General features: G+C 42.9%; 1 protein-coding gene across 2 annotated transcripts in view; it reads right to left on the reverse strand.

Annotated features, from left to right (window-relative positions):
- The window catches only part of MCU (mitochondrial calcium uniporter), an 88,515-nt gene extending 65,849 nt beyond the window's left edge, over positions 1-22,666 (reverse strand). Inside the window, exon 1 of one of the 2 annotated variants that reach the window (XM_061447232.1) lies at positions 22,404-22,666. In XM_061447232.1, coding sequence (XP_061303216.1) covers positions 22,404-22,529 — 126 coding nt within the window. In that variant the 5' untranslated portion in view covers positions 22,530-22,666. Of the gene's footprint in view, positions 1-21,553; positions 21,629-22,403 lie in introns of those variants that run through there. The other variant, XM_061447243.1, reaches the window with a different exon arrangement.
- Positions 22,667-27,221: the final 4,555 nt, after the last annotated feature.

The following is a 27,221-nucleotide window of genomic DNA, read 5'->3' on the forward strand; positions in this document are numbered from 1 at the left end:
AAGACATAGGAAGGAAAGCAAAGAGTCAGGCACAGCTACTGATAAACTAGAAAAGACAGTTTCATCTGCCATTTCATTCTTCTTTCATTGAAAAGATGGGCATTCAATTTGTTTCAAATCATCTATCAGGTCCAACATTAGGAAAGTAAATAACTTCATTATCAAGATCCACCATGCTCTAACCCAAGACATTTTCCTGCCCAGCAAACACTCCTAGCTCAGAAAAACCCTGATGATTTCCTTCTATTTGGTTCCCTGTATTGGCAGAAGTGTGGGGGTTTAACAGTCCTCGAGAGGCACAGATTACCACCTCCTGTCAGTGTTCCGGAAGCTTAGCAGGCATCTAAGAAAGTATTACAACCCGGAGAAGGACACTTAACAATAACAATTCTACTAAATCTGTCTAAATACCTGCAAAAACATGACAACAGATAAGAACAAAGACTTTAAATAAAAGCTTGCACTTGGTTGAATACCCAGGCAGTTCACCAGAAAGACAGAAAAGCACACACTAGAGATGTGGGGAGTAGTTTCTAATGAATGCAGCTATTCAGCTGTAAACTCATTTCAACAACGGTAAGGTAATACAGTAACCACGAAGTATTGCAGCTCTGACCACTACACCCACTGGTTCCTGAGTCACAAGCACTCACCAACTCATCCTCAGCTTTAGGCTGCTAGGAACTTCTACATATGGCTGCATTCATGGGGAAATGGGATTAAAAGATTCAGTCATTGCATTAGTAACAGCCTTGACTTAGCAGATATATTAATCATTCTGTTGACTTCAGTTGGTCTCAAAATACTGTACCACACCGAATAGAGACTTCCTCAGTCTACACCTTTCACTGACTCGACCACCCAAGAACAGCACGCTCAGAGCTCTAAAACACAATGATAAATACATGCACATGGGTTGGGGCAATCCTGACCACAAACACAGGCTGGGCAGACAATGGATTGAGTGCAGCCTTGAGGAGGACTTTTGAGTGCTGGTTGACAGGAAGCTCAACACAACCCAGCAATGCACGACTGCAGCCCAGAAAGTCAACCATATGCATGATGAGCAGGTCAAAGGAGGTGATTCTACCCCTCTACTCTGCTTTTGGAGACCTCACCTCAAGTACTACATCAAAGTCTAGGCCCCCCCTCATACAAGAATGGCATGGACCTGCTCAAGCAAGTCCAGAGGAGAGCCACAAAGACTATCAGAGGGCTGGAGCACCTCTTCCATGAAGACAGGCCAAGAGAGTTGGGCTTGTTCAACCTGGAGAAAAGGTTCCAGTGAAACCTCCTAGAAGCCTTCGAACATATCAAGGGGGCCTACATGAAGGCTGGGGAGGAACCTGCTATAAAAAAAGAGTAGTGATATGACAAGAGGGAATGGCTTTAAATTTAAAGAGGGTAGACTTAGATTAAATATTAGTAAGGAACTTCTTCCTATCAGGGTGGTAAGACACTGAAACACGTTGCCCAAAGACATTGTGGAAGCCCCATCCCTGGAAGTGTTTGAGGCCAGGCTGGATGGTGCTTTGAACAACCTGGTCTCGCAGAAGGTGTCCCTGACTGCAGCAGGGGGTTTAGAACTAGATGGTCTTTAAGGTCCCTTCCAAACCATTCTGTATCAATTTCATTCAGAAATGCTACGGCAATTTCCCTCATCAGCAGATAATGAAAACCCATGGAATCACATCTTACCCGTAACAATTCATATCCCGTTCTATATTACTCAAAAAATCACCTGTCATTGCTTAACTTAAACAAAGATTAGTCTAACCTTCTGAAAAAAAATCTCATTTAGTTCCTCCCAGATTACTTTTCAGTCAGTCTTCCCAATAAACAGGATACATCTAACAAAGTCAAAACCCCATTGGATTTCCAAATGTGTGATGAAATTTCTCAAGTTATTCTCAAAGAATATTAACAGTTTACACCTTTGATGAAACTTCAGCACACAGAGAACCAGTATTTTCTTTTTGCCTATGTAAAAAGCCTCAGAAGTTTATTGCCATTAAGATACCAAAACCTGAATCAACGATGATATTCAATACCTCAACATACCTCTAGGAATTGAAACCTTTACTATCCAAGACTTTCAGGTTTTTACTTTCATGCTTGTAGACAAAAGCCTGAAGATCAAAATGGTAAAATACAAAAGCCATGAACAAAGGGATAGCAGTAGAGAACAAGTAATGTGGCGGGGGTGGAAAGGAAGTGGTGAAGAGCCTCGTTAGTCAGGCAAGAGTTTAATTAAAGTGTGGAATGAATAGTACTGCCAAATTCCAAGATTAAATTATTTTTTAACTAGAGGTATATACAGGCCCAGAATGCAGACAGTTTAAGACTACTGAAGATTTACTGTAGGCATATTAAAATAGGACAGGAAGGCAAAAGCAGAGCTGTCCACTTTGGTTTGAGTTGTAAAACCATGTGCAAACTAAATTATATTGGGGCAACACTAGTACCTTCCTCACTGACCTGGGTAAGGGCAGAGAACTCAACTCTCAGCATGTTTAAAGACCACATCAAATAAGGGGAATGACTGATACACTAAAAGGCAAGGCTTTCACCTTGGGCATCTCAGTAGGTCAGATGAATGTCCAGGAGGTTCCAAAAACGTAGTTATAACCACATATTGTGCTTCATTAACAAAAGCAAAACTGAGTCTCTCTGCCTGCAGGTTATTTGCCTCACAAGGCCACATCTGGAATAGCACAGTTCAATTGTGCACACCCCCAGTACAATAGAGAAGTCTGAAATTGCAAAGAGCCCAGGAGAAGGTCTATCAGATGGTCGGGGTCTACAGCACTGGACAATAAAAGGCTATGGCAGAGGTACATGTAAAGAGACACTGGGGGCTGTTCAGCTTGAAGAAACAACTGCTATCTGATCCAATCCATCTCCTACTAAAGAAGGACCACAAGCAAGAGGGAGACAGACTCTTACCGGTGTTGCATAGCAATATCTCAAGACACAAACTGTTGTAACAGAATTCTTATTGGCAAAAAATGGTAGGAAGATTACCATGAGAGCTGTGGAGCACCAAAAAAAGGAAGCCCAAAGCAGCAGTCAAATTTTCATCTTTGTAGATTTTTCAGAGCAGACCTGGATAAGACCTTAAGTAACCTGATGTAGCAATGAATCTAGCCATGCCCCAAGAAGATTAAAAAGTTGCCAACCTGCTGAGGCCCCTTCCAATAATAACTACCTAATCATTTTCAACAACTGTTTAGGTTTACTGCTGATTAACATTTATAGGGGTAACTCACAAAATTTCATTTTCCAACTTGAACACTGACAAAGCCTTAATAAGTATCATTTAAAATACTTTTAATATCCTTCAAGTTGATGGAATTCTCCATTCTAAGAGTTCCTAATGTAAAAACCTCCAACAAGTTTGTACTCGGACATGTACACGTTGCAAGCAAAATCACCACCCATCTAGTAAAACTAATTTTCACATAATAGGTGTGGCAAGTTCATCATTTCTTTGCCTATCAGATTAGCCCCATCGGAAGATTCTAATTGGATGCAATTTCAGATAAGAAGTTACTGTAGTCAGCTTTTAAAAGCCACAATACCACACCACTGATATCACAGTGACTTTTAAACTGAAAATAATCTGCCCATATATTTTACTTCATTCTATCTAACATTCAAATGGTCACACTACTACCAAAATCTCTTAATATCATTCAAATGACATGTCCCATGCTCAACAGCCATACACTGCTTGGCAGAAAAAGAAAAGGAAAACCCAATTTCATGAACCTATTTTGAAAAGGGAATATATAGCTACATTCCTAATAGCTACAATCCATAGCTACATTCCTAATTTAAATCAAATCACCTAAGAAGCAACTTGAGACACACCTGCAGTAAGCCACCAACACTGCCTCTTGCTAACTCAGTCCCAGTGGGTCACTCATGCAGTTCTTAAGCCCTGCATTACAGTCACCATTACTTAGAAGCTTGCAAGCAATCTAGCACATGTATACCTTGTAAAGAACTCAATTTTACCAAGCAGTGTTGAAACAGGCAACATTCCTACTAATTCTAATAATAGGGGGACTCATCATCAGTTCTTGTTATTATTAAATCTGTATGTAAATCCATTTATTCTTTCTATACAGAATTAATGTTCAACACAAGGCAAGCTAATGGATTTTTAGATTTCTGCTAATACTTCTTCCTGCAGAAACAGGATTTCTTTGTAGTCCTGAATATGTCTGGATGGTATACACTTAAGATTAAGGCCCAACACAGACTGGCATGATCTTGTTCCCTTTGGAAAAAACAAGATACATACAACTTCAGGTTATTTACTCAACTTGAATTTTGTTATTAAAAAATGTGAAGTTGCTTTTTTAAAAAAGACTTAGCCAAAGCATTTGCTAGCAACATTTGTTTCGCCTTCTGTGCCCAGGAAAATCCAGATAATCATGCCTACACAATTTTGTTGAAGAGGTGACTGCAGAATTTTTAATGCTGACCTATTTATTTTCTTGAAAACCAAAAATAAAACTGACTTTGTAAACAAGAGGGGGGATTTTATTATTTTAGATCAAATACCAAGGGGTTTGGAACAAAAAAAAATACTAACACTGTGTGTTTACCTATTTATCAATGGAGAATTCTGTACTTCTGGAAGAGCTACAGATGATATTTCCTACCGCACATTCAGGAAACACCAATCAAATATGAGGCAGAAAGAAGTGAAAGAGGCATAGTTTTTCCTTTCACATGCACAGGCACACTGGGAAAAAGTTCTTTTGTCAGTTACTAAATATATGTTAAAAAAAAAAATTATAGATGAGCAACAGAAGCAGAGTAGTCACCTAGTTGGTAAACAAGAATTAAAAGGCAACCATTTTATTGATAAGCCACTGACTAACTGCCTCCATGGGAACAGAAATGCAGCTTCAGCCACGGCAAGCCCCAGTAGAAGAAAACCCAAGAGTTCGTTAGCCACATGAACAGTATACATATATTCATTTAAACTCCATGTTTTTCCACTAGAAAGTACAGCTCCCAAGACAAGCTACAGGAGAAGGCACCCAGTCGTACTTGAAACTGCACCCAAAACCCATTCCTTCATGGGCAGAAACATTAGAAAGCAGCCCTACAGCCTACTCCACAGACGGCACAGCTAGGAGTTTATAGTATATGCTCAGAAAGCCGTCTCTACCTCCTCACACTCAACATGGTCCTAACAGTCAGCTTTCCTTTATTGAAAGTTGGATATAATTCTCTGTTTCACCCTAGCAGATAAGGTACACATCCAGGTTTGGGGAGGGGGGGGTGTGCTCAATTTTTAACATGATACCTAATACACTATCACACACAACCCAATTAGCAGATAGAAATGTGTGACGTTACCTTTACTTACTTTATCCAACCACTTACATGCTTGAAAAACCTATTCTTCATCCCTTGCCCTGCCAATATAAAGGGCTTATTCCAATCTAAGTACACATATAACCATCAAGACATCAAATGTCGACTGCAAAGCTTCCAAATGTTTTCTCCCGAAATACAGATTTGTCATGAAGTTATTACTAAAGTATAAACACAGAAAAGAGGCACTGAAAATATCCATACCATAGTTTCCAAGTTCGTTATGTACTCCCTTTGAGGTATAGGGGAAATACTGGAAGAGAAAACAAGACTTCCAAAGCAAAAACATTATTTCCCCTGGGCAAGTGTCCTGGTGGTAAATAGTACATTCTTTCTCTACAAGGAATGTCTTACTTCCCCCAGCCATAAAGCTTTCATAACAGCCCAACACATAAAGATTAGAGGACTTACAATGCCAGATAATTACAACACAACATATTAAGTAACTTGGAAGGCTAATTCAAGCAGAAGAGCAAAACCCTGTAGGCAGAAATAACATATTACTCACTGCACACCCTGTACCAAGGAAAGGGAAAACCAATGCAACACCAAACGAGGTGGTGGTGCTCTTGCAAACTTTTTGCTCTGCTCAGCCCATGCCTGCTGATTTCCCCACACCTCATCAGGGGAGCAAAGGCCCCTTCCACAGCTGCTCCTGATCAGGCTGTTGCACAAACAGCCCATCCAATCACCACAGGGGGAGAGGAGCCCTCGGGGTCAAGGCAGGACTCATCCTTCTAAACCCACCAAGGTCAGTCTGCCATCCTCTTCTCAGCTGGTTTTGTTCTGAGTACTGAGCAAAGCTGCTCGAGGGACATAAAAATCCCCCACTAGGAAAGACAGACAAAGTATAACAAAGGGGATTGCATTGTGATCCCCCTGCTTCATTTCTGTATTTATTTAAAACCAATTCCCTTAATGTATTAAAGTTCTTAACTGGTTTGATTTCTATCCTGACAGTTTGTGATTTTTTGCCATAAAACATTAAAAGTTACTAAGGGAAGGTTTACTGGACACTGCGCATGGAGAAAATACCCAGTTAAAGGCTGCAATGGTAGAAAGTCATACAATTTTGGAAGCAATCTAAACTCATTTCTTTGTAGGTACTGGAAAAAAGGGTAGCTTCCCCATGTGTTAAGCAGTTCTGCCCTTCAAGCTTCCCGCACTCTTTGCCCATCAGTACATTGCATACAAATCAAACTCTAATGCTTGTGCTACCGCAGCCACAAGTACAAATTTGACACCACAGAGGTACTTCCTAAAGCACATCAATGCTAATAGCATATTTGCAGAGATTATTATTTTTTCATTGCCATGCTGCAGAAGTAGATATGTCATCAGTTCAAGGAAAACCAACTGCTGATACAACCTCTGGAAAATGAAGTTTTATATTAGGTACTATATATCTACTAAACAATTTATTTTTTTTATTTCATTTCAGTTAGTGGTATAAAACAACGATATTTATCCATGGCAAGCCATGAGAGCCGCATAAAGAAACCCCGTATCAAAGCAGCCTGGTGTCGGTCTGTTTCTACTCTCCCGTAATCAGGGATGCTCACCAACACCAGCCTGATTCAAGATAAATTTCTTTCTTTCCGGCTCACACTTCCAACATGAACTACTCCACAATCCCAAAGGCAGTTTTAAAAATCAGAACAAATAGCCAGTTTAACACCATAGATCAAATATCGTTCAAAAGGTCCAAGACACATGCCATTTACTTCAGGAATGACCCTGAGGTCACCATTTGAAGAGCAGTGGCATAGAAACTAAATATTTACTTACAGAAAAAAATGAGAGAATCCCCACGGCATCCTCAGCCTTCTCTGAAATGCTCTTGTGCATCCAGACAAGGAAGGATTCATAAAGCTAAATCATCTCCCTGCACATAACTGCAGACATTCTTTCCTTTGAGGCTTCTCTGCCAGCAGCGACTACTGAGCCAGCATGAAGTAAGTTACACTAGCCTCTTCTGCGCACAGCCTTCCAAACTCAAGCTTACTTGTCCTGACAACCTGAATTACAGCCAGTTGGTCATTCTGCACATTTTTACCGGCAGGGGACTATGGCAATGCCAGTTTTTGATAATGAAAACCAGATACGAATGCCTTCACACCTCCAACTCAAAAAGGAGGAGAGCTGTCCTCCAACACAAACATTAACTTTTCCCATAGTAAACAGATATATATCAGAGTACACTGTAATTGTAACCACAAAATTGGTGAGGTTGTGTATTGTCCAATATTTCCAACTTCATGAGGGATGTCTTGCAAAACAGTTCTTTGCCAAAAAAGGCTTTCAAAGAAATCAAGAGGGGAAAAAAAAACAACAAAAAATCATGACTGTCCTAAACCTCAAAAAATACAAGTAATTTTCTACTTGTTTGACTGTGTAATCAGCAAAATGTAAAGAAACTTGCACTTACACTTCCCATTGTACCAGGGCATTTGATTTCATCTCAATTTGTAAAAGAACAAGAAGGAAAAAAATATTTGACGCTGAATCTCTACTCAGTTCACTGCAAGCAATTTGTTAGCAATACCCATGGTGTATCCATTTAAACCTGTATGACAGCAGTCTGCCAGATTACTGTTTTACTGACAGCAATTCCACATTCTTTTTCTAAGCTAAGATAATCTTAACATAAGTACAGTAAAACATTTGGAAGTATGCATCTTCAATTTCATACTCCAAAAACCAGTTTCTACACATGCTGAATGAAAACTGCCACCAGAAGTTTTGGGCTCCCCAAAACCCTCCCAGTAGTTCTCCAAGAATTAGAACAGGAGTAACAATTCATTCTCAAAATTACCATCAGTGAATGATTCAGCCAACAATGCTCTAAAACTTACTTGGTTTGGGATTTTTTTTTCTTTTTGTTATTCCATATGCATTCTTTTACAGCTTTTTGCTATTTAATAATCAAGAACTAGTCTGTAGAAATGCAAAACTGGTAGTAACCATCATGCATAGAAGATAAGGGGTTGTGCTGGATTAAGTGGACATTTTACACCACTATATACTCTGGGTTTGTGTTTTAGAAACTAGACTTGGTAGAAGACAGAAGGAGGAGGACAGGAAGAGAGGTATTAGTAGGCCATATTTATCAACTGGGGACTCTGGAACATCAAGTCAGCACATTGTATAAAATTAATCTTGCAAGCTATTGGTATTAAGCTTTTTCAGCAAGAAAATCATTAGTCACAGTCAGTAGCTCTATGGAGAGGCACAGCATACCAGAACAAGCACTAGAAAGGAAGGACTGATGTACAAGGTGAGTTTGTATCTCGTTATATATGCACCCATTTGGAGATACAATAGAGGGCACACCAGTGCAGCAGAAAGGTACATCCAGTATCACAGGGGCTGAAAGGAACGCTTAGCAATCATATGAAATGACACTCAGTTGACTAAATGTGACACAAAGGACATTCATGGGCCTTTTTCAGAGATCCAAAGGCAATTCTCATTTAAGTAGCAGTTTAACAGGGGAAACAGTTGATTTTGTTCCACAGGATCCAGGGAAATTCCCTGCCTTATGACAGACGAAGCAAGGGCTGCTACTTCAAAGGAAGGAGGCCCTGTACTCCAAAGAAATCACCGGACCCTAGATTAAGACTACAAAAACTAATGCTAACATTCAGATAGTCCACACTGTAATGTAAAGGTGTTTCTTACAAAATCTCTTACCCTAGCAGCTGTATTTACAGCTGAGGAACTCAGATGTTTCCCATGCAACTAATAAGAAAAAAGAAACAAGCAGTTTTAGTAGTAAAGTGTCACACTGCTTTGATAGGCTTTATTCAACTTTATTATTCTAAGCTCTACCTGAATATTACTTAAAAACGGTTTTATAAAGCAAATATTTTTACGAACCCCAACTAACGAAGACAAAAAAAGCAGATCATTTGCACTGTCACTCCAGTCACAGGAAGGTATACCTTCCCATCCCCTCTCTGCAGGACACAAGGGTTAATACACTATGTTCAAAGTTTGAGCTTCGTAACTCAATCCTGAGATAATTTGTGGTTGATCAGAGCTGTGGCTAGAAAGGAAGCAAGTCTCTAGTCAGATTATTTACCTGCAAACACCACATCTCAATTAGCCCTGCAAACACCAATTGTAACTGCTAAAAGTTAAGACTTAAGTTATGTTTAAGGTTGTACTACTTCCAACCCCTCTGAAAAAGGGCTATAGCCCCACAATAACTTGTTAGTGTTATTCTCACAGCAAGGATGAAGGAAAGAACCCTACTGCTAGAGAAACACCTTAGTATAGACAGGGAAAGAAAAAAAAAAAGTATCATTATAAGTACACTATTAAGTAAGAGGGGGAGAAGTAACATTGCAGTGACAGCACTGGAAAGACCAAGTGGTAGGAACGGCATCTTTACACCAGAATATAAATCAGGAATATAAGTCACTGAAATGCTTCCATGTGCCATCAAATTCCTGTACTTACAATAACAATGATAGATAGCAAAGTAGAATACAAAGAGTTCTCAATAGTTGAACTGCACCCTATTCCTCAGCTACCTCCTCTTCCCCCTCCCCCATTATTTTTTATTTTCTGCCTGGAAATCTCCTTCCAGTCTAGCTTGGAAAACAACTAGCTTTCAAAACAGTCAGTGAGATTTATTTATACGGATCAGCAAGTTATCAAATTGACTTTCAATACTGCTCAACTTGAACTTCATTAACTGGTTTCAAAAAGATGAAGTTGTTATACTTACAACATCCTTTCAATGTGTAATATTTTTGAGCTCTAAAATGAATTATGTAGATATTTTTCACAGTGAGAGCTGGAAGGATTTTACATTCAGGTAATATACAATAAATCTAAATCTCTCTACCAAGAAGTGGCACAGATTTCTAGTGCTTAGCTCATGTTTATGTAGGACCAACTCATGAATTTCAGTCTACAGTAGAAGCTGAAGGACTCAGAAAAACACCTTTGCAGTAGGACAGAAGATACAGTAACAACAACACCCCTTCTTTTTCACTAGTTACATTTCTTCACAGACAGATCTTTTCACTTGTACGAGCTTCAGGCTGGAAAACTTGCAGACACTGCAAATGAGGATAGGAAAAGCCTCACATAACTCAGTTGTTACCATGACTGATAATTATTATTAAGGTGCAAGTTTCACCCCAGTAGAGATAAATCCAGAGCTGGAGAGCTGCAGCAATAAACACAACTCATAAGATGCAAATTCTAATTAAACAAATTTCACATGTACTACTTCCAGTGCTAGTAAGCCAAGCCAGTCACTAGCAGGTATGTATAACTGTCTTCAAATGAAGTGTTTCAGGGAATGTGTTTTTCCAAGGTAAATTGTGGCCAAAATAACTAATTTTTAAGTGTTTTAAACCACCCCATGATTACAAATGGAAAACAAAGGAAATACTTTTGAGAACTAAATTAGCCTAACCTAAAAACAAGATTCATGGGATACTAGTTAGTATTATAAAAACTGAAAGTGTCCTAAACTTGTAAAGTATAATAATAAAATGTTGAAAGCTTTCCCCCCCAACCCCTTTTGTTTTCTTTAGAGAAGCTTGAAGGAGGAAGAGTAACAGAGCTGGAGTGCATTAGAAAACAGTTGGGGGCAGGGGGTGGTGCGGTGGGTGTTTGTGCCTGCATTCAGTGGACAGACTTACTTTAGTCTTCAGCCAAGGTGATTCAGCAGTGATAGACATGGGTAGAGACATCTGTCCCTAGCAAAGGGTGGGTTTCCAGTCTGCTTACTCAAACACTCATATGGAAGGTTCTCCATGTACTCTAGGGTGTCTTGCAGCATTATAATAGCAATTGAGCTTTCTTCATGCGCCCTCAAGCCATGTATTTCCACATTCCCAAGACGGTAAGAAAGCTTGTAAGTGCTTATGAACCAGAAACCTGTTTGAAGTATCATCGGCTCCAACTCGTAGCTAGAAAGATCACATCCTGAAGGAAGCACATAGAACTCTCTACTTACATCAAGCCCCATATACTGCTTGTTTGGATACACAGTGAACATGAAGATACACCCATGATTTGTCACATGGCAATGCAGACTCCCTCAAGTGTAGAAATCCACACAAATAATGTAAATATTGCCTTGAGAAGTACCACAGTACTCTGACACTGTAATTCCAAGAATTAACAACAATCTGCGGTGCCCTCTGTTATGTAAAATGTCAGGCTAATCATAGCAATTCAGCTTTATGAGTGTTGCCAAATCTCTTGAATGGAAGTAAAAATGTGGATAAAAGTGTTTATCTCTCTTCAAAGGACAAACTAAGAAATTAGTTATGTCTGACTGACCACAGTGACAAACAACTCCTTAGGAAAAACAGAGTGCTCCTTTTAAAACCTGAAAGCAACTCTGTTCTGTGCTTAGGTGTTCCTGTCTATTCCTCCCCACCAACACCGGAATAATTCAGGGGACACAGCTCCTAACCTTGAGAAGCAAGATTGTGTCAGACTGTATCTGATTACTTCTTCAGCCCAAACCACAAAAACCCACAAGTCTCTCATCTGAGCCACCAAGAGCAGTTTCTACTTCCATGCTTGCCCAAGAAGTCATGAAAACAGCAGCTCCACCAAACTCATTGCCCTAGATCCAAAGGCCTGTGTGCTCCACACAAACTGGAGCTGTGTGTTACCAGCTTGCTTGGAACAGGGGAAAGAAGGATGTCCTGCAACAGATACAATGTGTTGTGTACCATTGACTGCAAAAGGAAAAACTGGGATGCAGTAATTACAATAGACACCCAGCACAAGGAAACAGCTACTAGGTAGGGAAAAACTGAATGGCAGGAATAGTCAGACTGTTTCTACAACCCACTTTTGGAGAAAGATAAAAAACAACATCTGTTCAAAATGCTATTTACAAAACAATTCATTTCACAAGCACCCATGTGGTATTAATACTTTTCTCAAAATCCTTACTTTGCGCATCCCTGCCAACTCTAAAGACAGTATCTGCATAGTCTCATATCCTGCCCTACTCAGTCTAGCTAAATAATCAAGAGGAGTACATTGTGAAACTGTTTAAAATTACTCTCTTGAGAACTAAATGCCAAAAGGAAATATGGAAATGGTCACTCCTACACACAAGAGTGACTAGCTAATTCAAAATTGTGATTTATTTTTAATGACTATGTGTGCAAGTCTGTGTCATGTTCTTTATCTTTGGACAAAATTATTTTTTATCTTGGACACCATCACTCTTTTCAACTTCGCACTCAGAGAACTATGTGGCTTCAAACTAAAGCTCTGTTTTGGACCATCAGCTTCTTGTTACTCACATCATGCCGCTAAACAACCAGGAATGGATGTTTCAGCACATGTAATGTTTTCTCCCTTTCACAGCACTTTTCCACGTGTCAAAAACATCAGGCCCTCTGCTTTCTTGGTCCTGCATGATGCATGCCACTCACCATAGCCTGAAGGAAAGTTGAATAGCACTCTGACATAAGTTTTCCAGGCACTTCATAAAGCACAAGAGCAGCATCTAGAACTTGCAAACTAAAGGAAAAGTCTTTAATACATTCCTTTAATTCAGAGGAGAGTATTTGGAGCTTGTTTCATTACTAGCAATATACATTACTTGTAACACAACTTTTCTTTCTTAAGACAGAGATTAGATTTTGTTCTCTTGAATCCCTTACACCCAAGTCCAAGTGAAGAGTCCTATTCTCCTCTTAAATACAATATCCCCAAACTCAGAGGAAACCATACAGCACTGTACTAGTGTAATTATCAAATCTTCTAAATATTTAGACAATGGAATTTTGTTATCATTACCTTAGAAACAAGTCCCTTGATAACAGAAATAGCCTTGCAGCAAGCAGCAGTCTCCATTGGGAGCTTTTTACACAGCAGACGCTGTTATGCATCACAAACATGCCATGCTCTAACATCTGATGAAATGTTCAGCTCCCTCTTTCCCTTCTGCAGGAAGCCAAGAGGATTTCCCAAATCACATGATAAATTAGAGCATTTTCATTCCAAAAAAGGAATCACATTTTTCCTCCCCTGGGACATCTCTGCACTTTTTCAGTTCACTGTTATTTCGGAGAGAAATTCCTTTGGAGTTACACCGCCAAGCAGAAAACTCACTATCACACTTAAGTCCAAACATCTAAAAAAATGAGGATGTCTTCTAAAAAAAATGGTTTAAGTGGAGGGAATAACTCTATTTTCTTTTACAATAGTCTGAACAACTAATTTCTTTAATTTCAAGACATACCTTAGAATTCACTATTCTGATTAAATTTCACAACCTGCATTCTGACTGATGAACATTCATTTACTATTCATTCTACAGATTTCAGCTGCAAATCTAAAAGAATGCAGCATTATTAGAAGTCATTTTTGGCAGGAGAAAAATGGAGGCTTAAAATAATTATCACTGTACCTTAACAAGGGGATATACAGTACATAAGTCAACTGACAGGCAGGCACACAAAGGAAACTATGTAGAAGAGAACAGCAGCTGGCAAGGAATAAACAGTCACAGTTCAGCAGATACCACCAATTCACGTTTCAGCTGACAGTGAGCATGCCCATATGTCAAGGGATTACCTCCCGCTCATTGGAAGCTATACCTTTTACAAATCATTGACAAAACCATGAAGTTACACGGACTGTATGTCAAGCTCTAACTGAACGGTTCTTAAAGGTGCTCTTCCAACCACTTCCAAAACACACAAGTTTCAAACATATAAACAAGCCACCTCCTTTACTACATTTAGGGGACACATTTTTCCTTAGCAGCTGCAAGGCACAGTAACAATTGATACAAGTTCATCCAAGTAAACTCATTATGCAGCTTGTTATGACATTCTTCATAACAAAATAAAAGGAAAGCTTTGCCTCTCTTGGTGCTTTTCGAGGTAATACGGTGATGCAGAACAGGGAAAACATGCAGTAACTTCAGACTCTTTTCCAGCAACTAACCTAGAAAACTGGAAAATGAGATATCAACTCTGCTCACAATTTGGAAGGAAAGTATTCTGTCTGCCAGCTGCCAACCCTATAGTCACTTCATTCATGAACCGCTTGGTGAGCTTTCCCACCTGAAATTGCATGTGCATTCATGCAAGAAATCCGCTTGTTTTGCATTCCTCTTTCCAATCTGTGTATATTAACTAAGATAAATCCAGAAACAAAGGTGTTCTCACCTAATTCTATACACAGATGCTCTGCAGCAGACAAGCTCTGTGCAGCACCCATTTGGTAGAGTGCTCAGGTGTCCCTAGCTCCTGCGCACATACAGAGGCACAGATACTGCTTTGAGAAACATTGAAAAGCCAAGGCTTACCACTTTTGTCTGGCCAGCGTTTTCCCTCACCCCATCTGTATAACCTCACACCACTTTGAGTCTACATAAACTTTGGATAACAGGAGGAGGAGCAAGCCACATAGACCTTTTGGGACCAGTGTGACAAATGCAATCAAAGTTGTTACTACAGCATTATTCCAAATCCTCTCAAAACAGCAATACATTCCATAAAGCATTTCTTAAACCCTATAAAATTTCTTCAGAGGGAATTATTTTATTCCCAGCAGGCTGCAGGAGAGAATGTAACACTGACGATCACCCAGAGAGTTGTTGTTTTTTTTTTTCTTTTATAGTGGTCACCCCGGTAGATCCTTCCTAAGTTATATATCCAAGTGACATTTGAGTTTTAATTACTCCAGTAAGCAGTTTCAGAGTTTTGAGAGTTTCCTCATTGCACAGCAGTCCTTTCCTCCTGGGGAAGCCAAGAAAATTGATAGCTGAAACAAGCTCTACATTTCCTAATTCATTAGGAGCTATCAAGAATGCAGAAAAAGATAGTGGACATGCCTCATAATTTACATGAGACATAAGCAATACTCCACAGGCTTGCCCTACTGGAAAGTAATTCCCCCTCACATTCAAGTGCTGCATATTTTCATCTTCATTAAAATGTCATCTCATTTTGATGAGCAATTGAGACCTTAATAACAGGAAGAAACCCCTTTGCCAAAACTTTAATAGAAAAGGGACAAGTAATTTTCTTTTTATCATTAAATACTCAAGGGCAAAACAGTCCTTAAAGCCCGATTGCTCTAGTCTGCCCTCAAAAAGTGTCACAATGTGATGAAACTCCATCAGCAGTACCATAGGTGGCCTCTCACTCAGAGAACGCATCAGAGGTAAGTAATATTCCTCCATGGGAAGCAGAGAGCACACAGTTTCATCTAGCAAAATTTCCCATACAGGGCTATCAGAGGCCATGGGAACAGAAGGCTGCAGTTGGGTTCTCAGGAAGAATGACCGCCAGATGACACTGCAATAAATAAATAAGGAAATAAAAAATAAAGAAATAAAAAATAAAGACATAAAAAGCCACACCAAAATCTACAACCATTTACGTGGACCTACACATAGGCGAATAGTTTAAATTACAGATTTGTGTCATCTCAATGCTATTTTATAGAATGGCAAACGAGTGACTCATAACACAAATCTTCAATGAAGTCATAAAAGTTACACTTTACCCTCAAGACTGGGTGGGACCTAATCTCACAAAGTTTTGTCTTTAAGATTGGTCTAAAAACAGCTTCAGAAAATTACCAAAAAAAAAGTTTTTTCTTCTTTTTCTCAGGCTCGGCTCTGATAAGGAGAGTTACACTCACCCTGCCTGAGCACAGCAGAGAAGCACTCCCCATTATGGAAAAAGACATCCTGAATTTTTTTTTATTAATGACTGGATCAACCTTACCATGACTGTAGCTTCCTTTCTCATCACAGACCCTACATACAAAGTCTTGATTATTCCCACAGGCTGAGTTATAAGCAGCAGTAGTAGTAGTAATAATAATAACAACAACAACAAAAGTAATATCATCGTCAAAACACCCCAACATCTACTTCTTTCTTTGTAGCACTCCTCTTTCACATAGAGCGAGTCCTGGAAGGTCTGAACATGACCAAGTAAAGCTTTTTCTTCTTCACTTAATGAATAGGCACATGAAAAGCTACAGCCTCCCCTCAAAACTTACTTTGTTCTGCAAGAATGAATAAAATCAAGAGAACATTTTAGCCACTTCCATACACCAAAAAATACTTCCTGGTCATCCCCCTCTATGGTTTTGTTCATGCAAATAAAAAAAACACCTCAACAAAATCTAACAGAAGAAGCTAAAAAGCTCAACATTTTCATCTTGGTACTGGTGTGCTATTGCTCTGTAATTAGCTAAGGGCAGATTCCCTGGCATCATTTGAAGTAAAAATGTTGGAAAAGTTTTCTTTCCTCCTGAACCTTTCAAAATAACTTTGAGACATAGCCTGCCTTGTGGCAGCAAATCTGGTATAAGGCAGCAGACCTTGCTTTGCCTTGCATTTTAATCAGTGTAGCCAGTAATGGCATGGGCAAGTGGCAATGACAGTTACAAGAAATCGTTATGGTTTTGCTACCCTGTGCCAGCAAGAGACAAGTGAGGAGTCAGTGGGACAGCAAGTGCATGCGTGTGGGAAGGTAGCAGGGGAAGAAGCAGGATTAAAAGGAGGTTTGTTGGAGAGACTCATCTTTACATTCAAATCAAGTCTTCCTAGGGTTCCCTCAGCATTATAAATTATGAGGTTCTGCTGGCTTGGTATTTACTTATATTGCAGTTCAAGCCACATCCCATCTTAATTCCCAAATTGACACCAGAAGCATCTCTGCATGTCGCAGCATGGGAAAAACTGGAGGTCAGGGTATGCAACAAGTGCAGCCAAAGATCTGGTGAGAATACTTGTTTTATGCCTCTTCCAACCACTGGACAGCCACCAGTTCTTCAGCTTTTTAATCGCTCATTTGGAAATTACAGTCAGCAGTACACAAGGTCAGGAAAACAGGAGCTCAGTTAATTAAAACAGTCCACCCATTTCCATCCTCAGCAAAAATACAGACACCATGCCAGAACAGTCTTCCAAGCCTCACCCATCCCTGCAGTCTGCTACTGTCGCTTTGAGAGTTTTGTGAAACCCAAGTTTCACCTGTTAAATAAATCTGTTTCAAGAGATGAGCACACTAGGGCAATAAACTGTTTCTTTTGTTGGCAAGGGCTTGAGGTGGTTACAGGGGGCTCACCAGGGAAATTACCAGAGTCTTCAGAAACAGCTTCTCTGTTTCAGCCATAGCATTGAAAAAAACCCACCCAACACACATTGTATCTACACTGAATAAAGGACAGCTTCATCAGGATGTTCACTGCATCCTCCTCCCAAGGTTTCCTCAAATCCCAGGACACTTTTCCTCCGCCGAGAGTCCTCGTCTTTATGGGATATGCTCTCTACTGCATCCTTAATACAGGGCTACCTGCATCAAAAGCCTACCTGGCTTGGAGGACCAATCAACATAGGTAACCTTGATCCTCATCTGGAGCACAAATAAAAACCTGCAGGTTGTCTGATACCTACTTGAAAATTGGCTGCCATTCAGTTAGGTTTAGTTTTTCGTTCTTAGGTTTGGAAGGAGTCACTAGGACTCATTAGTCCTGACCTACTCAAAATTGCCAGGATTAACTACCATAGGAACACCACATACACATACACCTTAATTTTCTACAGGTATATGTTTTTCAGATCTGAACCAGCTGATTACATTCTGATCCAAGAGAGCTCAACCACTGGTTACATGCACTAAGAAATACAATAACAAGAGACTCTAATCTTTGTAGGAAGAAAGCTGTAAAGAGTAGGCATTCAACATGCAAAAAGCAAAGCATTTTATTTAAGTCCTTTGTCTACCACCATGTATTTGAGAAGCATTTATAGCTTACTGCTTTATGATTTTTTATTCTTTTTTTTTCCCCACAAAAGACTGCTTCCCAGCCCTACTGCATCTCAGCAGTGTGGCACTCTTGCCTCTGGCAGCACCCTCAACACCCACAGGACACAGAGCAAGTAGGAGTCAAAAAAGGGACTTCCCTTGCTTCATTAGGAAGTTTCCTTCAAGGAAAATCCACTTTAATTCTCTCTCCACAGTCCTATGTGGGCAAGCTGTCTAACAGGGGAACAGCAATTTTTGTATTAAGCACTAGAAATTACCACAGGACAAAGACCTTAATTAATATGTAGTGCTATGGCTGCAATGCTTCCCACTGCTAGACTGAGAAGTGCTACTTAATCACCTGCCAAAAGCTCCATCTCCATCTCACTCCCATTGCTAAAAAGGTCAGTGCATGGGGCTGTGCATACGTATCCCCCCACAGCACACCTTGTAATAGTCCCTGCTAACCACCAGCAAGGCTTCTCTTCACTTTTTCACTGCTTCTCCATCCTTTGCCACTTCTTGCATGTAGCACATGTACAGAAAAAGAAAACTACACACGTCTTTTATTCCACCTCATCTGGCTTGCTGATACAGACTTTTGCCATTTCTGGTCTTCCCACCAGCAGAAGTTACCTTGGAACAACTAACTAAACTCATGTCTCATTTCCACAATGCAACCTCCCAACAGTGCATCAGATCTCCACAGTTCCCTCCTAGTGAGGAAGTACATATGACATAGGTTTAAAACAAACACCAATACTATTGATGTTTTACTCTATGAACTGTTCAGCCGTACTCATCGTCAAAGCTGTAGCCATCCAATCATTCCCCCTGACATTACAACCCCTCACCAGCCTACTTCAGCAGTTTCTCCACTCTACTCCTCTACAAGGTTTCTTCCCCTCTCACATACATATAACTGAGACTAGGAAAAGGGAAAGAGATACAAGCTCTGATACTTCTGCTGTAAGTCCATTTATTCAGCTTTGTCATAACCTTCCAATGCTATGGATGCTCCAGCCCTACTTTCTACCTGGTTATGCATCCTGTGAGGCACAACAGCATTACTTTCAGAGGAGAAATTCACAAGTATCAGTAAACACATTCTCCTGCCTACTTCTTCATATTTCAAAATCAGTAAGTGAATTTCCCATCCAAATTTTATGCATCCTCCTCCTAACATCTCTCACACCCTGTGGTACTCTTTAGCTGGGACAGAACACAAAGGCTTGCTCTCTCCTCCATAACCCCATATCTATATGCTGAGCCCACTGACCTTTCCCAACTCTCTGTTTTCAAAACTCTAAAGCAAGCTGTGAATTCTTTGTTCAAGCTTCCCAGTATTACTCTATTCCCCTATGACCCTCAATAAATCAAGTATTTTTTCAAGAGTTCAGAACTTCTTGCCCTCTCTACTGTTCAATCTTATCGCAGCCTCATTCTTTACCCATCTGGAGGGTGGGGGTTGTGTTTGTTTTGATATACTGTTCTCTCACAGCAGTTTGGTCAATTGGTCCAGACTCCTCCAACAAATTTTTTGTATCGCTTTTGAAAGAACTCATCCATAAGAACATTTAGCATTTCCACCCCCTTTCAAGAAAAACCATTTATCACCTCTGCTAGAAACCAGCCATCCTGAGAAGTAAACAAGTAGAATTTATTGTTACAAATACAATACTACATAGACATACCTAGTATAATCACTCTATTAATTACACCTACATTATACAAACTCTTCCGACCTATTTTCTAATGTAATCTCTATGCTCAAGAAGCTTATATGGTGCAGACCGATGGCAGAGCAGGATCATTTCTTCACCAGCCATAACTGATTGATGCAAGTCTAACCCATTCTAACCACCTCCAGTAATGAAGATTGAACGGCATTCCCAGGAAACAATTCAGCATTTCACTAGTCTTACTGCCAGTAAAGAAAAATTCCCAGCACCTAAACAAATCCCCAGCACCTCCCTATCCCTCCCCACATAGTAAGCCCACTACTACTTCTCCTATCCAACACAGATTTTCTGTTTTTCTGCATCCTCTTTGCAGCAACCTCCTTTCAATTTTCTCTTTATTATTAAGAGTTCCAGTTCCTGTAATTTGTCCCTGGAGATCATTTATTCTATGATTCGGCAGTTCTTGGGTCTCTATTCTCTCCCAGTGGTCCATACATTTTCTCAAGTGCAGCATGACAGAAAGGAGAACTCATCTTTTCTGTGAAGAGATAAATAGGCATATTATAGATGCTGTCAGAACAGTTAGGGTACTGGGTCCCAGTCGCGCATAGCAAGCTTTCACTTGGTTGCTAGGTTCACAGGGACTCAACACCTACAGAACTGACTTGTGTACAACCTCCCTACTGAAAAGAAGAAAAACCCAAAAATTAATCACTGCAACACCACAGACAGCCAACAGCCAAGCTGCCAAAAAACATACAGCATAACCCAACTAGTACTGAAGCCAGAAGAGCTTTCTAATCATCAGCCCACAAGACACAAGCAAAAACATTCTCCTTCCCCAAGCACTTAAGGAGACGGCTTGACAGTATGATTTTTTGTGCACTCCTGAGTGTCCCCACACTTCAGCCACACCTGCTCAGCTAGGGCAATAGCAGCACCAAAGTATCCCAGAAATACAGAAGATATCTGGGATACTTGTGAATGGTTGTTTTCAGCCTTCTTGCATGTTTACTGCTACACTTGGCCTGATAAGCAGAATCAGGCATGAATGAGAATCTCTATTAATCACCAAGTTTGACTAACATTTAGATTTATTATTTTCTGAGCCGGACTGCTAAAAGAAACAACTTAAATGATAATTACAAAAGCTGAAAAGGCTGTTCCACACCTGACCAGAAGCCAGGGTACCAGTGGCCTTACTTGCCAGGCTGGCATTTACAAAGTCTTAAGTCAACACCACAGAAGTCACACTTCACACATGTGAATGACCGCACTGCAAATATGGGACTGATGCAATTGAGACGCTCAATACCAACAGAATCTCTGGCACCCTGTCGCTGTGAACACATACCGACTCTGTCAGAGGAACTATGGGCACCCTGAAGATACAAGGCACAAACACTTAGCTGCTCTTTAAACAGTACCCTAGGGACCCAACATTACATCTGCTATTTCAATGGAGGTCAGAGCCCCACTCCATCACCTGATTAATACGCAACTTTGGTGGCTTTACATAGTTTCGTGATTAGTCGCTTCAGCGAGACAACAAGTGAGCGACAGGTGCACACCTCCAACGGCAACTCTTTTTATTGGCAGAAGCAAAACAGATTGTGGCAAAAGCCAGAGGAATATCCCCCAGCTACATACTGTTCCCTTAGTTTAAAAAGAAAAAACCTCCCGGTATTTTTAGCTAACCTTTTGAGCTCCAAGACGCAACCTGCTGCCTTTACGGTTTTTTTGCACCCTAAGACACATAGTAAGCAACGCACGTGCTGCCAGTCTTCCCTTTCCTGGCAAAGCCATTAAGCATGCTGCTTCTGCAGCGGGCTTTCTTTGCTCCCCTCCGTCTCCTACAAGCCGCACCAACCTGGATGACACCGCCTCGGAGCGCATTTGGGGAGCCCCGCAGTGCCTCTCCCCTGGCTGACCTTGACGAGGGGCGGCAAGAGAAGAGGAAAATAACCAAGACACGGCGAAGATCCACTGGGCACTAGCCCGCTCGCGTCCGCGCGCCGGGCGGATGCTGCTCCCCCAGTCCCTCCCGCCTCGGAGAGGGCTGCGGGGCCCCCCGCCCCCCGCGGCTCTCCGCGGCCCCGCGCGCCACCTGGCGGCCGCGCCCTGCCCCGCCGGGATCCGACCCCCCTCCCCGGGAGCCCGTGCCCGGTACGGCGGGCTGCGCCTGGCCGCTCCCGCGCCTTCCGGGAAGAGGCGAGTGAAGCAGCCAGCGCGGCGCGGCGGGATCGCCTGTCCCCGGTGCAGAGAGGCTGCGAGAGGGCCGGGGAGCTGCCCACTGCCGGCGCGGGGCCGGGGTCTCGGCTGCCGCCGCCAGCCCCACTCAAGTTTTGCCCGGCGACGGCGCTAAGAATAACGCGCAGCTGCCGGGGCCGGGCCGGGGGCCACCGCCTCCCGCGGAACCGGGGGAAAGCCGGGCCGCCACCCCCCACTACCACCACCACCACCACCACCACCACCACCAGCGGCTTGCCGGCACCGCGCCCGCCCCAACCAGCAGCCGCCTGAAGGGCACGGCTCCCGCCTCACTCACCGTCCGGTGCCGCTGCTGCTGCTGTTGGCGGCGCCGCCCCAGCGCCGGGAAGCAGCCAGCCGCCGTCAGCGTGGCGGGACGGCGGCAGAGGAGGAACGGCAGCGACCTGCCGGTCGTGGCCGCCATCACACCGCTGGAGCCGCCTCACGCTGCGGCGCCGGCGGCCGTTACTGCTGCCGCCCGGGCGGGGAAGGAGGGGGCAGGGAGTGTGAGCGGCGGAGGGGTGGGGAGGGGCTTGCCGGCGGCGGCTCCCAATCCGAGCGTCCCCCTCGCCGGCCCGGGGCTTGTCAAGCCTGGCCGGGGCCGCCAATCAACGCGGCGCAGATGCCCTGCCCGGAGCAGGATTGGCCTCTCCGTTCCCTCCCCTACCGGCGGTGGGCGGAGCCGCACCCGGGCTAGAGGGCAGGGAAACTCCTCAGCAGGGCCGCCGTGGGGCGGGGTCGTCCCGGGGTGGAGCTAGGCCCGGGGCGGGGCTGGGAGCGGCGGGGAGAGCCTACGCTGGGAGGGTGGGAACGGGGAGATGGGGTGCACCGGGGGAGATGGGGTGCGCGGAGATGGGATGCACCGGGAAGGGGGTGGACTAAGGGGTTGTGCACAAGGGGAGATGGGGTGCACTAGGGAGGGGGTGCGCTAGCGGAGGGAATGCAGTGAGGCGGGGTGCACTGGGGAGAGGGTGCAGGAAGACGGTGCAGCAAGGAAGGCTGCGAAGGGGTGGCCCTGGAGATGCAGTGTGAGTTCAGCACAGGGATTTGGGGTGCCAGGTCAAACCAACATCCCACTCCCATGGCATTTTGATGAATTGTATAAAAAGTGGGTGATACCCGGTTTGCGAGAGAGAGAGATGTATACGTGCTGGGCTGGGTTGGGCTGGGCTGGGCTGCCTGCATATATACCTTGCAGCATATAGGCTAAATAAGCAATAATGTGCCCAGTTGTTTCCTAAAACGTGATTAACTTGAATTGGTTTTCTTAGAAAAGGCTTTTCCCTTCAGCCTGGGAGTTCTTACAATACCACCAGCAGCTCCTCTCCTGGGAGGGAAGAGTCCAGAAGGGAAACAAGCCTATTGCATTTAATACTGGAAGTAGCCCCAGAATTGCTCATTAGAAAACAGAGCTTTACAAAACACTAATGCACAAGCAGTTCCCATGTGCAGCACTACTGTTATGGCTGAGACTGAAACAAAGTGCCTTGGTTTAAAAGCAGATGGGATCCTGTGTTACTATTACTTTTTTGCAGTCGAGGAGCCTGGATCCCTGCTGCATGGAGCAATCGGGACGCAAGGTGTGAAGAAGAAGATGCTTGGGAAAGGAAAGTCACAAGAAATTAATGGGGAGAAAACTGACAAAACTGGAGGTTGCGGAAAGCACATCGAGAGACTGGCTATTATTTACCACTGCTCTTTGCCACAGACACCTAAAAATACAGAGTGAAGCATGAAAGGGTGATGGGGTAACATGGATGTGCTTCAGCCATCACCCACACTATCACAACACGCCAGTGCCCTCCTCCTTCCATCCCCATCTCCCTCCAATTTTACCTTCCCCAAGTCCTGCCATCACATCCGCTGAGATGCTGAAGGGTTGTTTTCAGCTTTTCCCCAGGCAACATCATTTTGGAGCCACTCAGCTTATCCCTGAGCAATCCTCCTTCTCAATTCTCATTTCTGGCTGGGTTTTCCAGAAGGGAGGTATGGGTTTTCCCTTTCTTCTCTTTGTCAGTTGGGAAAATGTGGTTGAAGTCACCAAGTCTCAACTGTGTCCTTCTGGAAGGATTTACCCATCATCTTTTCAGCATCACATGTTTAGCAATTTGACAATTATTTGTTTTTTCTTGCAAGATCATGGAGACCTATTACAGCAGCTGCTCTGAGCTCCACTGCTTGGATTGGTTCAAACCTTTTCTCAGCCCCTGCTTGTTGCATTTCCCTCTCCCTCTGTGCTAAAAACTGTCAGCATGAGGAAAGAGGCTTTAAAAGTCAGGATTTTGTGCAGGGCAGCCCTCTGTGATGACACTGGGAGCATCAGCACCAAAAGATGCTCCTGTGCACATCTCAGCTGAAAAGCTGTCTCGTGGCCCATAGCCAGGGTGTCCCTCCCCAGAGACATTGGCCTCTTCCCAGTATGGTTTGCAGGATCCCCACACAGTGGAATTAAAGCCTCAAAATGGCAAAACTGGGGTTAATGCATCCCAGAGGAGCTGGAAAAGGGTGATTAGAAAGACTGTCTGGAAGGAAGACTGGAAGGAAGTCCCCAGGATGGAGAAGTCCCCAGGATGGAGAAGGTCCCAAAGAAGGCAGAGGATGCAGCCCCAGCACCCCTTTGGGGCAGAGACACATGAATGGCATGAAGCCATAAACTACCCAATCCAATAGTTTTTTTCTTGGCTGAACCAAGAAATGGGCTGAAACCCAGGGGCTTGATGAAGGCAGCTCCAGAAAAGGGCAAGGATGGGCATGTCCAGCAGACCCTGGGCTGTCAGACCTGCCCCAACTGCTCTCTCCTATTCCCTAGTCCTCTAGCTGTTCATATTTAGATTTTTATTTTGATTTAAAGAGAAGCTGGAAGTGTTCACCCGCAGTCATATTTTAGGCAGAGTTTAAACATTTCCAAGAAGTATTTGACAGAGGTGACAGAAGACAGCATACAAGCAAAGGCAGAGGGCAGCAGAAAGGCCAATAATTTGTTAGCAAGCCCATGCTGAGCACGTGGGCACTCATTATAACACATATAAATAGGAATTAAACACGACCCCCCAAGATCAATACCCCATGCAAATAAACAAGCCAGCAGGGAATGGCTTCCCAGGAGCACAAGGGTGAAAGGAGTGAGAATATCTGCACCAAAATGAAACCCCATCTGTTAAGGTCAAATAGCTGTCAGTACCCTGCTAGAAGCATATTCCACTCTTGTAAAACTTAAATAAAATAATGTATTTAACAAGGCTTTCTCCTGGTGCTTATAATTACAGCTGGATGAATATTGGAAAGTGTTCCTAAGAAGAATTGATGGGGAAAAGCACACCAGCATTCACAATTAATATTACTGCTGTGGAAAAGACTGAAGTGGAAAGCTAAAACCTCAAGCTCCCATCAGCCATCCTGAAACTGCTGATGGAGGCATGGATGCTGTCCTCATGCAAATAAGATACCGATTTAAAAGAAAGCAAGTGTTCAATGAACCTATAGGCAAATCCAATGCTTTGGCTCAGACCTGAGCAAGCCCCAAAGTGCTCAGATTAAATAAGATGACTAGGAATTAAAAAAAAAAAAAAAGAAAGAAAAAAATAATAGGTGCCTTAGTCCATGGGCTCATCACTTTCTTCATGTTACTAAATTTAGGATTTACTCTATTTTATTCCTATAGATGTCCAGGGCTGCGATATTTGCAAAATCCTGCACATGGAGGTTGGTGCATCTGCAAAATCCTGCAGGTGCATTGGGTGTGAGTGGAAGTCTGGGAGGATGCTGGGTCCAAGTCCATTTTGCCTCCTTTTATTTAGAGGAAAGGTTGGAGCTTTCAGACTGATGCAGATAACACAGCCAAGCCCTGAGATAAGAGGTCAGAGTTTACCTGCTGTTAAAGGAATGGTGCTGGCCATTTTCCGTAAGCTGAGTACTGCAATGGCTGCTCAGGGAGCAACAAGATATGATGGGGAAATGCCCCTGGGCTGTGCAGGATGATGATCCCTGTCCCATTGCAGGACCTTGGCTATAAACCCCCAATTACCCAAACATGCCAGCATTTGCTCACTGCAGCATGTTCTCCCTCGATCTCCTTTTGGGGTCCAGTATCTCCATCAGAGATGGCCAGACCTCTGTGTTCTACTGCACCCCATCCCCACAGGAATCCCTCCAGTCTCTGGCACCACCTTAAGCCTCACCAAAAGGTTCATCCTGCAGTGTTTTCACTGCAGGAGGGAATGGCAGGATTCAGCAGCCTCCCATGTTCCTGAAGAGCAATCGCTGTCTATTTATGCCTCTGGAAAATGTATTTTTTAATGGGGGGTTCATTAAAGCATGAAGAGAGCCAATGTAAAAGGCATCTGGAAGCAACTAAAATTAAAATACCTAAAATTAGCCCCCTCAGCAGTGAATCCTTCCTCTGATCTAGATGCTAAGACGCACATGACCCAGGCGTGCCTTTCTCATTTTCCCTTCCCGCTGCCACCCCATTCCTGAGCTGCCGGGCATGGCTGCAGCAGGCAACGTGCCCACCCTGTGCTACGACCCAGGAGGAAATAGCATCCTTCCACTGGGTTTGCTGGGATGCCTCCCTCATTTCAAAAATCAGCCTCCAATTTTACATTTTGGGATTGTCCCATCTCAGAAACAGCTAAAAATTATGATGTTTCCCCATTGCAAAGGAACGGTTTGGGATGGGGACTTCTGGGTATTGCTCTGTCCTGGCAGAGCAACACTTATTTCCCCAAATCCTGGCCACTCATGACACCCAGCCACACTTACTTTCAAGATGTCTCAGTTCCTTCCCAGTTCCTCTGCCACCCAAAAAAGCCCCTTCTGGGGGAGGTACTAAAGCACACTCTTTCCTGATGCTTAAATCTTATTAGCGCATGAAATTAATTGAAATCACAGTGCTGCTGGGCTGATGTGATGCCCTTGGTGCTGCTTTCATCTCTGATAGTTCGAGAGGTTTTTCTACCTGTGGTCATCATCCTGAGCCATTCCCTGCCATACCCAGTACATGAGAAGTTTGGTGTGGGGGGAGGTGTCAAGCTGGCAGCTCAGTGGAAATACTTTCCTTAGTATTTTGTAAATATTATGGTCAAAAGGAAAAAAAAAATCCTCCCACAGAGATTTT

Source organism: Pezoporus flaviventris, unplaced genomic scaffold (assembly GCF_033815535.1).
Source record: "Pezoporus flaviventris isolate CSIRO_AGI_PZ_B2104156 unplaced genomic scaffold, CSIRO_AGI_Pfla_v1 ptg000001l, whole genome shotgun sequence".
NCBI classification, from domain to species: domain Eukaryota; kingdom Metazoa; phylum Chordata; class Aves; order Psittaciformes; family Psittacidae; genus Pezoporus; species Pezoporus flaviventris.